This window comes from Rhincodon typus, chromosome 18, assembly GCF_021869965.1.
Source record: "Rhincodon typus isolate 14 chromosome 18, sRhiTyp1.1, whole genome shotgun sequence".
Taxonomy (NCBI): Eukaryota; Metazoa; Chordata; class Chondrichthyes; order Orectolobiformes; family Rhincodontidae; genus Rhincodon; species Rhincodon typus.
The window spans coordinates 23,068,818-23,082,308 of record NC_063349.1 but is presented as its reverse complement, the minus strand read 5'-3'; the positions used below and the strand labels follow the sequence as shown (position 1 = coordinate 23,082,308).

Sequence of the window (13,491 nt, the reverse complement as noted above, 5' to 3'; positions counted from 1 at the left end):
TTAGCAGTTTTCCAATCCCATGGTACTTCTCCAGAATCCAACGATTTTTTCGGAAAATTACAACCATCTGCTATCTCTGTAGCTACTTGTTTTGGATCCTAGGGTGTAAGCCATCAGGGCCAGGGAACTTATTCGTATTTAGCCCCATTAGTTTGCCTAATACTACTTCTGTAACGATGGTAATGGTACTTAATTCTTCCCGGTATTCTTTGGTATTAATAGAATACTTGACATATCTTCCATCATTGAGACAAATGCAAAATCTTCTGCCATTTCCTCCATCTCAAAAATCACCTTCCCTATGGGCCTATGTTCACTTTGACCTTTCCCTTCCTTTTAATATATTTAAAGAAGCTCTTATCATCAGTTTTTATAATCCTTGCTCTTGTCCCTTGTAATTGATTTTCACTACCTTTTTTAGTCCTCCTTTGCTAGATTCAGAATTTATCTCTGTCTCAGGGCTATCACTGACTTTGGCCTCTGTATATGTTTTATCTTTCAATTTAATACTCTCCTTAACTTCCTTGGTTAGGCATGGTTGGTTTATCCCTCTCTTAGATTCTTTCCTCTTTACCAGAATGCATTTTTGCAGAATGTCAAGCATTACCTCCTTAAATGTCTGCCAGTGCTTCCTTACTGTCATTCCTGTTAACACGGTCCTCACTTCATTGTAATTCCTTTTATTCAAGTTAAATACAGTTGTTTCCAACCTAAGTTTCTCACTCTTGAACTAAATACTAAATTCTATCAAGTTATGATCGCTACTTCCTCAGCGATCTTTTACTTGGAGGTTACACATTAAACCTACCTCATTATACATTACCTGATCCAAGATAGCCTGCTGCCTGGTTGGGTATATGACATATTACTCTAGAAACTATCCCTAATGTAGTCCATGAATTTGTCGTCATAGCCACCTTTTCCAATCTGATTAAACCAATCAACATGAAGATTAAAATCACCCATAAATATTGAACTTCAATAGTAACCATCCCAGCACACATGAATGAAGCTCCGTGCGAACACTATTTAAAAGGGCAACAACACACTGTAGCAACACGGAACTACGCCAAGAGGAGGAGGAATACCTCTTCCAAGTGTTCAAGGATAATGAATATCCAAAGAACTGGTCAGGAGATGCCTACAGAAACAGCATCAGAAAGATTCTACACGCCCCGACACACTCATCACACTACCCTACATCAGAAACACATCAGAACTCACCACAAGACTTCTACGACCGCTGGGCATCATAGTGGCACACAAACCCACATCAACCCTACGACAAGTGCTCACCTGAACTAAAGAACCACTCCCCGCCATGGACAGGACCAATGTCATCTACAAGATCCCTTGCAGAGACTGCGCGAAACACTACATCGGACAAACAGGAAGGAAACTAACAACAAGAGTACATGAACACCAACTGGCTACAAAAAGACACGACCAATACTCACTCATTTCAATCCACATGGACAAGGAGAACCACCGCTTCGACTGAGACAACACCAAGATCCTGGGACAGGCTAGGCAGAGACAAGCACGAGAATTCCTGGAAGCCTGGCACTCCACGAAGCAGGCTATTAATAAACACATTGAACTCGACCCCATATACATTCCACTACGGAGGAAACCCGGAAGTGAGGCAATCCATCGCAACGGACCCCAGAGTTTAAAAACCAGGCGGGAAAACACACCGACGCTTCATCAGAGGCTGCACTGAGGATGTTACCAAGCATGGTAACGAAACGTCTGCGGAACAACAAACCAGCTCGGCGAGCCAACCAACCTCAACACCCACGTCCCGAGCTACAGATCTAATCCAAAACCTTATTGCTCTATTGTTTTTACATGCTCCTATTATTTGTTGATTTATAGCCTTTCCCACAGCGTGGCTACTGTTTGGCAGTCTGTACATTACTCCTACCAACATCTTGTCTCCCCTGCTGCTTTTCACCTCTGTCCAAATGGACTCTACATCATCCAAACCTAGATCATTTCTCAAAACTGCCCTCATTTCATTTCTTATTTACAGTGCTACCCCACCATCTTTTCTATCATTCCTGTGTCCCCGAAAGGTCAAATATCCTTAAGTTCCCAGTTTTGATCTCCGTGTAACCATGTTCCTGTAATGGCAAATTGATCATATTCATTTACCTCGATTTGCACCATAAGTTCAACTTCCTTATTCTGAATGCTTCATACATTAAAATACAAAACCTTTAAGCTCATTCTATTATTGAATCTCCCTATTCTTTTATGGTTCCTTGGTACAATATGACATTCAGACATAGGTATAAGATAACCTGGCCAGACATCTCTCTTTATTTACTGAGTTCTTAATTTGTTTTAGTTTAAATTTCCTGCTAGTATTTTAGTTTGTAATTTGTAAATATTTCTCCAATTTACCTTCAATCTGAAGGTGACCTATAATGGATAGTCAAATTAGCAGCTATTATCAATTAATGAACTTGGGGTTTTCTTGTGATCTCACTCTTTGTTTTAAGCTGGCCCTCGATTCTGTGCTTCAGTTTATCCTGTTTAACAAAATCCTTACTATCTATGAAGCAAAAAGGCAAGCAAATAGCATCTCTTCCACTCTACACCAAGTGACCTGTGCTGCTCTAAAATCCACAAACTGTGCTCCCTCAGGATGTGATCTCTTCTTCCTGACCACCAGCATGGCTTCCCTCCTCCAATTATCCAGTCATTCCATTTTGTTCTCATGCTATCACTGAGGGTTTGTTTAGAGAAACATCTAAATGGTTCAACGAGGCTGATTAAATCGCTAAGAATCATAATAACGGCACTCTTTAATGATCCAACTTTAGCAATAAAAATCATTGACAAAGTGCAATATAATCCAGATAAGAAGACTTTTTTTTCTTTATGTAATCCACGTGATCAGAACTCCACACTTTCCTCTGCATAATTTTAAGCCTCTTGCATCTAATCTTTTTCACGAAATGACTACTCCTTTTGGAAACTGCTGTTTCAAGATGCCTTTCTCTTGAATGGCACCAATGGCTTAAGTGTTATTCTTTCAGACATGCAAAGTAGTGAATCTACTATTTTCATGGTCGATTGGCTTCACCTAAACTGTGTTCTCTCCAACTTTGCTGACTATTTGACTGGCTGGCATATCAAAATTCATGGGAGTTTCATTCATGCTCCTAACTACAGGAAGGGTTTGAAGACTTTAGGGAGGGTGTAAAAAAGGCTTACTGGGACATTGCCTGGATTGGAGTGTATTAGCTATAAGGAGAGATTGGAAAAACCTGGATTGTTTTCACTAGACAGCCAGAGGCTAAGGGTCGACCTGATTGAAGTATATAAAATTATGAGAGGCATGGATAGGGTAGATAGTCGGAGCCTTTTTCCCAGGGTGGAAATGTCAAATACAAGGGGGCATAGGTTTAAGGTGAGAGGGGGAAAGCTGAAAGAAGAAGTGCGATGCAGGTAGTTTTTTTTTTAAAAACAGAGGGTGGTAGGTGCCTGGAACGCATGACCAGGGGAAGTGGTAGAAGCAGATACAATAGCAATGTTTAAGATGCATATAGACAGACACATGAACAGGCAGGGAATAAAGGGATACAGACTATGTGCAGACAAATGCGATTAATTTAGAACGGCATCATGGTCAGCACAGATACAGTGGGCTGAAGGGCCTGTTCCTGTGCTGTACTGTTCTATGTTCTAACATGAACAATTTGCATCTATTTGTTTGGCAACATACAATAAACTGTTCATATGCAATAAACTTGTCAAATTCTACTTGGAAACTGCTGTGTCCTGGTCCTCTATCACAGGACAAAATTGATCCTCTCCATAATCCTGATATACCACTCTCGTGGCTGTTCTGAATTCTGCAATGCCTAACTTCTTTTTGTTGCTTGTTGCAAGGCATAGATTTGGATAGATCCACAAGAAACAGAACTCATTCTGGCAATTTTTATCGGTGTAATTTGAAACCTCATTTTGAAACCACAGCCACATGCTCAGCTTCTTTTCAGCTTGCAGATTTGTTTCTAGGCATCTTCCCAGGCTCTGTAGAGAGCTTCCTCCAATCCCTAACATTCTTCACCAATATTCTGAATTCTCCAGCTGCTGCACAATTTCAGCCAGTTGAAGTTTGAACTGAACTTCGTATCTGCTGCTCTTTTTGATGCCGTATCATTACGCTGGAAGAGAGCAGCGGAATGCAGTGTGCACCTGTCAGGCAGTAATCCTGACAGACCATGGAGATGCACAGACAGGAGGACAGACAGGTGTGCTATTCTATCATTTTATAAATGTGTAGGTTTTTACCAGGGCAAATTCTGACTTTACTGGCCAGTGGGTGGTATGTTCGGAGCGTGGAGTTTTTGACCAAAGTCATTTGTTTAATTTTACGACATTGCCATTGCCTCTCCCATCTAACAAGTAGTAGCCATAGTGGTAACATCACTAAGTTTGCATTACTGCAACCCCAGGCTGACACTCTGAAGACACAGATTCAAATCCAACCACAGCAGATGGTGAAATCTGAATTCAATAAAAATCTGGAACTAAAAAAGGTCACCTAATAGTGACTGTATAACCATGGTCAATTGTTGGAAAAGCCAATCCGGTTCGCTAATGTTTTAAGGAAGGAAATCTGTTAACCTTGCCTGATCTGTGGATTGACAGCAATATGGTTGATTTAAGAGGGAAGCAATGGCCTAGTGGTATTATCGCTGGACTGTTAACCAGAAACCCAGATAAAGTTCTGGGGATGTGGGTTCAAATCCCGCCACAGCAGATGGTGGGATTTGAATTCAATAAAATATCTGGAATTAAAAATCTGATGGTCGGAAAAACCTATCCGGTTCACTAATGTCCGTTAGGGGAAGAAACTGCCGTCCTTACCTCGTCTGGCCTATATGTGACTCCAGACCCACAGCAATGTGATTGACTCTGAACTGCCTTCTGGGATGGACAATTAGAGATGGGCAAGAAATATGGCCTGGTCAGCAACACCCTCATCCCATGAATGAATAAAGAATAACTAGGGATGGGGAATAAATGCTGGCCTAGCTGGTGACACCCATGTCCAATGAACAAAAGAAAAATACTGTACTATAAAAAACTAAATTAAGGCACCTCCTCTTAAACTACCATCTCCCTACTTCCCAAACCCTCCCAACAAAACAATTTCATAATTACATTTTGGTGATATTTTTGTCAAATTAATTTTCTTCAAGAATATACTTGAATGGCAGGAGTTCACCGATTACATTGCTGTCAAGCCCAGACCTGAACTACTGTAAATAAAACTAGATTCCAGTGATTTCAGCAGGGATTACATTTCAACTTACAGATGATACAAAACACCCACTATGGATAAACTGTTCCATTTAACATTTGGGAAAAAATTTGCCAAAGTTTTAAATTGTAACACATAAATCCAATCGAAAAGTAGCTGGGGAGAAATGATGCATGGATTCTTTCCCCCAAAATTTATTAAACAAAAATGCCAAGAATAATCTTGGGGCACAATTCCACCTCCCCATCCCCAAACCAAAGTGGAAAACAGCTGCTTCTTCCTGAAAAAAAAATCAGGATCCTGATTATTTTTATTGGGATTTTACAATCAGCAAGTGAGTGGAGCTTGCAGAGTGCATACCTTGTGCAACTATTCCAAAACTTCAATTAAGGTAATTTTCAAGAAAAGCAAATACTTAATTTCAGTGGAGCAAAAATACTGAGCCTGATATTTAGATGGCAACTAAATTCTACAACCCATGAAAGAAGAAAAACCTCCCCCTGTTTACATCATAAGCTAGTCAAACTCTTGTTAAAAACTTAGCATGCTTTAAGTTACATTTGTAACACTAAGTTTACAATCACAGAGAAAGGCATTAGCATGGAAAAAGTGCAAGTTTTCTGGGCCCAATCAGGCAACATATTTGGAGTCAAAGAACCATAGGTTTAATTTAGACACCACTGCTGCCTCTCAGCATTCACCTTTGGGGCAAGTGTCAATTCATTGAATAATTTTTTCAAAGCAAATCTCGAAGCATAAACAAATCTTGACTATTAGTTATTCACAAGCATGTTTTGGTACCCTGAGAAAATATACACTTCAACAGATTTCACATAATTGATTAATACTAGTTAGGGGATGTATATGTTGCCCTTATTCAATAAATAGTATGGATAAATAATGCAATAATTTTAGAACAACCAACCATTCTTAAAAATAAATATCAAATGTTAATATAAAGCAAGGAACTCAGCTGCCAAAAGCTTTAAAAGAAAAAGCAAATTTAACCAAAATTGCAATGTGTACAACAGTTGCATGCCTGGTCACAATTTTACCACAGAACAACATTACTAAACAAAGTTTTCCAGACAGACAAAACAAAAAACCTTTTTTTTGCATTAAAAACGTGAGATGTGAACACCGCTGGCTAGGATAGCATTTATGGATCATCTTTAATTGCCGCCTGAGAAGGTGGTAGTAAGCTGACCTGTTGAACTGCTGCAGTCCTTAGGGTGTGGGTACACAAGAGAGCTCCAGGTCTTTGACGCAACAACAGTGATGCTGATTTCATTCTACATCAGCTTGATGTGTATTATTCAAGCATACAGACCAAAAGGTTCTTAAAGTTGGATCCATTTTGTGCCGAGCTCTTAATTGCAGGAGCAGTTGGAAGTATTCCCTCCACTGATCCCGTAGATAGTGCTCCCTAACATGGTGGGACGAAGATAAATCAAAGCAGGATTAATCTCTAATGTGATCCTCACCAAGATACAGAAATGTAGCAGTGCATCTGGGCTTGGTCCTAGCTAATAGTGGTTTGCTCATTGGTTCTGGTCCTAGCGAACAGTGAGGTACGGGGTTGCGGGGGGGGGGTTGATTTTTGGAATCATACTTCAGTCACTAACCAGAGAAAAGGGCTGCAGTTAAAAATGCCAAGACTACCTGCAGTCTGCCAATAGAGGATGGGCTCCTCTTCACATAGGAAAGCTCTTGCTCATGGTTGGAGGGAGATGCCACCAGAACTGATGTAAGCTTTCTAGAATATCTCTGCAGTATATGAAAAGATCTGATTGAAAGGAAATAAAGTCAGCCTATATCAGGATCTAGATTGGAAGTGGCAGAGGAAAAGAAAGGAAAATTCTAGATTACTTACTGCTTATTAGTTGTTGTTATTCAAATTAATCTAAACTAGGACAAGAGATGGTACTTATGAAAACAATTAAAGGACAGAGTTCAAATGTGTACATACTATAAAGAATTGGATAGTTAGTCTTTGTTTTTTATATAAAGTTTTTCTAGAAGCTGTAACCACTTATGTCAAAATTGCTAACATGTCCATCAATGACATATTGCATGAAAATATAACACATGGGAGTTCCATAGCAAAACAAATAAATTAATTTGATGACTGTGGGTAGCAGGAATTTATTTTGAAGGCTGTCTGTCAGATAAAGGCCTGAGCAACAATAATCTTTACAGATTCATGGCTATCAAAATAACCATGCCTGGGTGTTCATGTGGATCAGATATAGATCGGTTAAGTTTGATAGCATTGCAGCTGCAAGTGATAGTAGATAACAGTCAAAAGTTATTAACATTTTAAGCTTACATTAAGTTCGTTGTTCAGAAGGACATAATGCATCTTGTGCCATTGGGATTATAGAATCTACTTTTGTGATCCATAAATTATTAGTGCACTGCATTCTTCCATGGTAGAACAGGTTCGAGGGGCTGAATGGCCTACTCCTGGGCCTATGTTCTAAAGAATACTGTGACAATAACCTATGGGAAATCAGAAGACAGCTAAAACGCTGGCTGAAGACATTTATCTTAAAAGGTCATTGTTCAAGTTGAGGACACAAGTAGGAAGAAAGGGAACCTAGACGCTTAGCACAATTGGTCAAGTTTCACCACTGGACTGAAGGCCGGTGCAGCATGGGGCAGATTTGAAACTACATAAACACCAAGCCACAAAATTAAGTATAGGTCTGAAAATGAAAATTATGGAGTTGTTGCATTGTGCCAAAAGAATGTCAACCACAATAAACCAAAGAACTGCAGATGCTGAAGACTGAAAAGATCAACCAAGGTCAGCAAGGATGAAAACAAACAAACTACGCAGGATGAGACATATACACTGGCTTTCTGAAAAAAGTTTTACATTTGTGTAAGTTGATACTCGAAAGAGTAATGAGGCCGGCTTTTAGTTACATGGATGTAGTGAAGTCAATCATAGTGCAATAGTGGAATCAAGTGTACTCCATAGACTCCAAGTTTGCCAAGAAGTCCATACTATTTGTGAGCACCCGAGTCAATTCCCAGGAAAGACAGCAAGAGAGTGAGCTTGTGGCTAGCACAATTTCTGTAGCAGTCAAACAGATGTGTTATTCATAGCAATTATAAATACAAGAGTGCAAAATCCTCTCAAAATTTGCTTCTTAGCATTGGAATAATTTTCTAAAACATTTATAACAATCCTGATGACTGACTTTCAAGAGAATTCATCTCAAACTTGTCTGTTGAAAGAAATTTGAACTAGCAAACTTAAAAGAACAACTTGCATTTCTAGGATGCCTTTTAATACGTCAATTTGGGCACCCACTCATTGTGCCTACTTTCTGACACCTGTCATTCAACCTATTTTCCACTCATATTCAGTAATCTGCCCTTAATTCCATGAGCTTCTACCTTAGGTAGCAATCTTTTTTGTGAGATTTTTATCAAATGCCTTACCCAGAGGTTGGTGGGAATCTAGAATGCAGTGTCTAGAAAGGCAGTAGCAGTGGGAAACCTTTGAAAAGTATGAGGATGAGCACTTGAAATGTCATAACATTTGAGTCATGTGCTGGAAAGTAGATTAGTATAGACAGATTGGTGCAGACTCGATGGACCAGTGAGCTCTTCTGAGTACTGTATGACCCTATGACTCAACCTGACAAGAACTATCACTTGGCAAAGGAATCATTAGGAGTTATTAGCGCCATAGTTAGAGGTTTTCAGAACAGCATTAAGAAAGAGGAAGCAAGACATAGTTGGGAACAGAATTCTGAAATGGAGGGCAAGACTGCAAGAAGAAGAAAACAGCCAACAATGGCAAAGGGAATGGGAATGCACAAAGCAGTCTTACAACAGTACTGTCTTTTCCCAAATCCAGGAACTGAACTAAGGTTGACTTGGACTTAATATTAAAATTATTTTTCTTATCAATGCCTTTTGTCATGAACATAGGCACTGTTGTATAAAAAAATACAACTGATAATAAGTGACTATTCTATTCTATGATGAAATGCAAAAATAAAAGGCAGTGATGTGTTTGCAGCAGGTTGAGCATCAAGGCCCCATTACCTAATAAGTTTCAAATGATTTTTAAATTTAAAATTATAAATTGCCATCTTCAAGACAAAAGTCTGCCACACACCAAACTCTTGTGGCACCATTCACATTGTTTAAAGATGGCATGCAGCTTTGTGCAGCTGAGTTGAGGTCAGCAGTTTTCTGTGTTTAATTCTGTACAAGAATGGTAAGCAGGAGAATGCAGCTTACTGGAGACTCAGATGCAGCAGGTATAAGTTAGTGGTGGAGGCGAAGGGAATATGTGGTGTGGAGGCATGCAACAGAGATGAAAGACAGAACAGAAGGTGTGGTCAGGAGCCTGGAGGAGGCTCCTCCAGGGGAACAGCTGTCCCAGGATGTGGTGGGAAGTGCATTGTGAGCAGTCAAGATAAGAAAAGCAGGGGCCTAAGGACAATGTTAGTACTATCTACGTCTGTGAATGTCTAGGTGTTAGCTGAATCCACCTAACACATTTCAATTATTCCTACAGAGAGCAATCATGGACAATGTCCTTTACAGTGCACAGAAGTGAGGCCAATGAGATTGCAAGATCAGTCATATTACACAGGGTTGCAAGTACAACACTGGACTCTAACACGAACATTCAATAAGGACCAAATGTAATGTCATTTCTTCCACAATAACGTCCCTACATCTCCTGCAGCCATCAACGTATGCCAACCACAAGGTGCACCTGTACAATTAGCAATTTAACTAAGTTAGTCTCAACAAATAACAATGATGGACATATTAAACAAGTGAAGCCAATATAAAGTGAAATATTTACAAGGTACATTTTATTTGTTGGAAACAACTACGCCACCTTTGTGCTCTCAAGTCTTAGGCTAATGGAAATGTGGTTTGGGCAGGAAAGTTGTGGCCATGACGCAGAGTCTCCATGTTTGAAAGAGAGGGTCTTTTGATTGTACACTCATAGCTGCAGCATCGTCAACTGACAGTGGATTTCACCACTGGAAACTTTCCTTCACCATAGAATTATAGATGTCTCTCATGCATGCCTTTGATACTTTAAATTTTAATTATAATCATGTGGGAAACTTGGGAATAGAGTGGTGGGGTGGGGGAGCACTCCAGCACTGCTGTGAAGAATGTCACGCCACTGAAGATTCCACACATCTGACGCTTGAAAGCAGCCCAAGGCTGCAGAAATGTAACAGAACATAAAAGTAACTTGAAAATAAAACACCACAACTTATGTACATGCTGTCCATGAAACTTTTTTTAACTATCGATTGCTGACTTACTAAAAATACTCACCATAATTAAAAATGTCAAGACCTTGATTCCAACATCTTACTTGTTAATGAAAGAGAAACAGCAATAGGGTCCAAACCTGAAGTGTAAAGTCTGCCTGTTCCCACAGCTGACTTAATAGCCGCTCTCTGGTTTGGGTACTTTCTGTTTTCAATAAATGCATGTCTCGTCCCAATTCCAAATGCCCACAACCTCTCACACTGAGGAAACTGGCTTACACAATGCAATAAAGTCTTTTAGGTTGATAAATTACAGTCACTCAAGTGACATAATAAAAGTGTGGATTTAGAAGACTTGCATTTATATTGCACTTTGTGTGACCACTGGATGGCACAGTGTTTTAAACTGCTGTTGTTGTTGTAGTAACGTAGGAGACCTTTAAAAATGTGAAACACTTCTAAAAATAATTTACATATACTGCTTCTCCCTAAGCTTTGGAGACTACCCAAGTTAACTAACTGGAAGAGGTACTAGAATACACTATAACTCAACATTAAAAATAACATTCCAACAATTTAAAAATCAGTGGGATGGATGGTTGAAGACATTTTGTGCAAATCAGCTTTAAAGGAAAAGGAGTGGGAAAAGTACAACTGACATTTATCAATAGTACAATTACTGTACTTAAAGAGATGGAACTTAGAGACTAGCACAAAACCACCTGATAAACTGGTTGTAGTGATTGTAACAAAGTTAGCCAGGTTGACTTCAGAATATGATTGGGGCAGTTAACTTGGTCCAGTCATGGAGCCCTGGCTGACAGATAAACAGGACTGTCAAAGGTGCTGTTCACTCTGAGAGCTGGCTCTGAGGAACCTGGATCAGTATCAAGGACTCTCCGTGTCTAAATAAAGGGTGACTGTGGAGTTATTTCACCGGGTCATCAACCTTGTGCATTAACTCCTGCTCATTTACATCTGCTGCCTGACCTGCTGAGTATTTTTCAGCATTCTGACACTTTTTTCTGGGTCTCAGCATCCACGGTGCTTTGCTCTTGAAAGAAAAATATTTATTGGAGAGCCTTCGCTTCAATGCTAAAACTGTGGGGAACTCATTACTTTTCCCCACGTCCCGCTCTCAGACCTTTTTCTTTTGCACTGGTCAAAATTCACAAGTCCATTTTCTGGAGCGATTCTCCCGATCGAGTTAAAAAGACCTGTCCAACAAATCGCAGGTTTACCTGCAGAGAGAGAGAGGTGCGCCTCCAGCTGGCGGACAGGGAGCGGTACATCTGCATTGCCCATTGTACAGGACGCGAGAAACTAGCAGCAACGTGGGCGCCAAGTCCCCGAGACCCTTCACCAGGACCCACCTCAACAAAGTAAAATCCAAGCCAAGAAAAGCAGAACAGAAAGCATAGGATGTTTGTTAATTTCCCCCCAACACAGGGGATCTGCCCTCGCACAATTTCAATTACTACATTTTTTTTTAAATGTAGCTATCCAGTCTAATATAAAAACGCCATTTATGGTTAGCCAGTTGTTATAGTCCTACTTTACCTCGATGGGGCTTGAAGGCGCCTCTCCTCCACTCACTGGAAGCTACGAACTCCAGGTAAGCTGCCCAAACTCCGAGCGCCACAATCACAACAAACATCAGCACGGTGAAATGTTTCCGAATCTTCTTGATAGGAATGAGGAACACCATCCTGTACATGACCGATATTAAATAAATAATCTGTATAAATTAAACAGGCTCTCTCTGCTGCCTTTGTTCCCTTACTGTACGGGCGGCGGAGGCGCTCCTTGGCTCAGCCCCCTAGCTCCAACTCATTGTAACAAAGTGACGGCCCGCATGGTGGGGGGGAGTCGCGGGGGGGAGAGATGCAGCAGCTCCTCCTTCCCCACTCACACTCACTGCCTCTGCATCCACTCCGTGCTATATTTCTTTTCGAAAGGCAAGGAGTTCTAGAGACAGTATTTCCGAATCTCTGACACAGACCGACGTCCTTCACTTCTTGCCGCAGCCTGCAGGGGGTTAGGGGTATTAGAAGTCACTGCCTTCGTTGTAAAGCGCCAACGTTTAAAAAGGTAATACCCAATGATCCGGCTTGAAGCCTTTCTGCTCCTATGATGCTGCTTGGCCTGCTGTGTTCATCCAGCCCTGCACCTTGTTGTCTCGGATTCTCCAGCATCTGCAGTTCCTACTATCTCCAATTAACATCGGGCCGATCTGTTCAGTGAAACTCACCCGCTTACTACACTAACGCTCCCAGTCTTACACTCCCCATGTTTTGACTGTTACCTTGCTGTTTCAAACAACAATCATTATTTGTAAATAGTAATTTTTTTACTTGCAATAAACCTCGAAAGCGAAAGTAAGAGTTACGTTGATCTGTTCTGTCGTCTTTTTTTAACGATCCATCGTTTTGACATAATTTCAGTTGCAGTGCTCCTCCCCCTACTTTACACCAAGTTACTCTGACATAATTTCAGTGGTTCAAATAAGTGGTATTCAGTGTTAAAGAGTGTGCAACATTGTATTTGTATTTGCATATCTGGAATCCTGGGTTAACATAAATACCATAAAATAATAGTTACAATTAATTACAATCATTTGTTGGTCGGCGTGGGGTGTGAGGAATGGTGTTGAATGTGTCTCCTCCATCCATTTAGAAGCCACAATGTTCGACCCTGAAATCACCATACAAAACAGTATAGAGCTCAGTGTTTATATGTGTAAAATAAATGTACTTTCCCAAATCCTCCACTGTCTGTAATCATTTTGCTTCCGTCTGTTCGCCTGTTAAGTAGTTAACCCTGTGTACAAGTCAATCACTAGATCCTAACTCACCTTTCTGCAGGACAGCCTTCCCCCCAATACACCTTAAGCCTGGGAGCCATAGATTTGGCATACAACTGATCATGGCAAGTGCTACT

The 13,491-nt window shown here is 40.4% G+C and overlaps 1 protein-coding gene across 1 annotated transcript in view; it reads right to left on the bottom strand.

Moving 5' to 3' along the window:
• The window catches only part of b4galnt3b (beta-1,4-N-acetyl-galactosaminyl transferase 3b), a 185,898-nt gene extending 173,044 nt beyond the window's left edge, over positions 1-12,854 (bottom strand). Inside the window, exon 1 of the mRNA XM_020530223.2 lies at positions 12,112-12,854. Within this exon, the coding sequence (XP_020385812.1) occupies positions 12,112-12,268 (157 nt within the window). The 5' untranslated portion in view covers positions 12,269-12,854. The remainder of the gene's footprint in view (positions 1-12,111) is intronic.
• Positions 12,855-13,491: the final 637 nt, after the last annotated feature.